Raw genomic sequence first — 1,952 nt, 5'->3', positions numbered from 1 at the left:
ACCACAGCATTTCAGCACCTCCACTGACAAGAGTCTTTATATGAACAGGTTCCATTAATGTTATAATGGAAATAATGCAGAGTTGAAAGTAATGATAAGACCAACTGAAACTATGTGAACGCCACATGTGATGGCTTCAGCCTAGAAACCTTGACTTTAATCTAAATCCCTGAAATGTTAAGCGAGCAGTTATCAGAACCAACCTTTAATGCAGATCTGCATAAATTTAATTTTATACTTTTTCACAAACCTGGTACAATTACATAATGTAGAACACAGAACTCATAGTACCACCAGGAACCTCCCAAGAACATCAAATGTCCCTCTTAAATTCAGTTAACGTTCATCATTTGAAAAAGTTTAAACACCAGGTTTGAAACTGGGTCTTTGTTTAAGATTGTCCATTTGTAAAATGCTTCATTAGACACATTAAAATTCAGTCAGGTTGCCTGTTTTTACAGTGAAGGGATAAGTTGCTTAGCAATTAACTTGGCAAAACAGAAACACAGGAATTGGGAAGTTAATGTTTTTTATAATTAATTGCAATTATGATTTTATTTACTGCATCCTTGCGCCGCATGTGGTCCAACAAGAATATTACCAGCAATGAAAGGCTGTCTTTGCTTTTCTCACTAATCATTAGAACAAATATTCCCCTGAAAACCATAGGGCTCAAAACTCAACAATATCACCACACTTTGAGCAATTTAAATAAGTACTGCCCAAACACAACTTCCTGGGTCACAGCTAGCGTAACCTACGTGAATGACTGATACATTAAAATGTTGAGATGGAATATCAGTCATGGTCTTGCAGGCCACTGCATCCTCCCTTCTCTAAGGGCCTTGATTTTGGAACGGAGGGGCAGGATACTGCTACAGCCCCTATGCGAGCTGCACGTTACCAGTGAAACACAGAACCTCTTGTCTCTACTTTCACTATCTTGCTGACATTTCCATCCCTGAAGCCAGCCATGGAATTCCAAGGTTGGTCATGTTGCAGTTTGCACTGCTTCATTAAAACTCAGCAATGGCAGGACAGCAGCAAGACAAGAGAGCTCTATTAAACTGAATGTACCCCTTCTTCCCCCTCCAAACATCAACATTCATCAGACTGTGTGTCTAGCCATCCAACAGCTTGAATAGGAGGCGTGGAGTGAAAGGTTTCAGGGCTCAGTTGACTCGACAAGCTCGAATCATCAGCAGCTGGAGGAGAATGAAGACGGGCGACATGATGAGGCCATACCACAGCTGAGAGCTCTGCCCCTCCAGTTTCTGGCACAACAGCATCTCAAAGACAAACTTCAGGCTGAGTACAGTCAGGATCCAGAAGAGGCGCATGACTGCCAAACGTTTCTCCCCATCCTGGAAAAGGCGGATGGACACAATCACGGTGAAGTAGGTGCTGAGCCCATCAGCAGTGAAGAGTGGGATGAAAACGTACCACCAGTCCAACTTTGCAAAATTGTCCACCTTCAAAGCAAGCAGCACAGAGAATACCAGGAAGGCAACTAGGTGCAGCAGCATTTCAAATGTGGCAAATCCCAGCCACTGCACCAGCTCCCGCAGTGAGAACAGCATCTTGGCGCCAGTAGTGCACGGCTCCCAGAACGAACTCCTGCGTCAATCACCAGGAACTAACAACTTACATCGGCACGGCCGCCACTCCTGGTGTTCCAATCTGATTTATGTCCAGAAACTCAACTCATGGCTTCTGAGAAATAAAAAGGAACAGCAAAATGAAATTATTTTGCATGTTGTTCCTTTCAATAATTGCATGTGATCTTGGTACCTCTTTTAAAAAGTAAACTCTTGCAACTGTACAGCACTTTTAGTAACCTCAAATATGTCAAAGCATTTTACAGTCAATAATCAGTGTCATGGTATAGGAATTTACAGACAGCATTCTGGTAATGATCAGAAAATATCTTCTCAATGAAGAGCTCAAGAGGC

At 42.4% G+C, this 1,952-nt stretch overlaps 1 protein-coding gene across 1 annotated transcript; it reads right to left on the bottom strand.

Annotated features, from left to right (window-relative positions):
• Positions 1–204: 204 nt before the first annotated feature.
• On the bottom strand, positions 205–1,710 carry tmem203 (transmembrane protein 203). The gene has a single exon (XM_020514307.2). The coding sequence runs from the start codon at positions 1,578–1,580 to the stop codon at positions 1,173–1,175; it is 408 nt and encodes a 135-aa protein (XP_020369896.1). The 5' UTR covers positions 1,581–1,710; the 3' UTR covers positions 205–1,172.
• Positions 1,711–1,952: the final 242 nt, after the last annotated feature.

This window comes from Rhincodon typus, chromosome 28, assembly GCF_021869965.1.
Source record: "Rhincodon typus isolate 14 chromosome 28, sRhiTyp1.1, whole genome shotgun sequence".
In the NCBI taxonomy this organism is placed as follows: Eukaryota; Metazoa; Chordata; class Chondrichthyes; order Orectolobiformes; family Rhincodontidae; genus Rhincodon; species Rhincodon typus.
Note: the sequence above shows the minus strand (reverse complement) of the source record. Positions and strands in the feature narration are given on the sequence as shown.

Coding starts and splice junctions, on each gene's coding strand:
- tmem203 (XM_020514307.2), bottom strand. CDS start 1,580: ATGCTGTTCTCACTGCGGGAGCTGGTGCAGTGGCTGGGATTTGCCACA.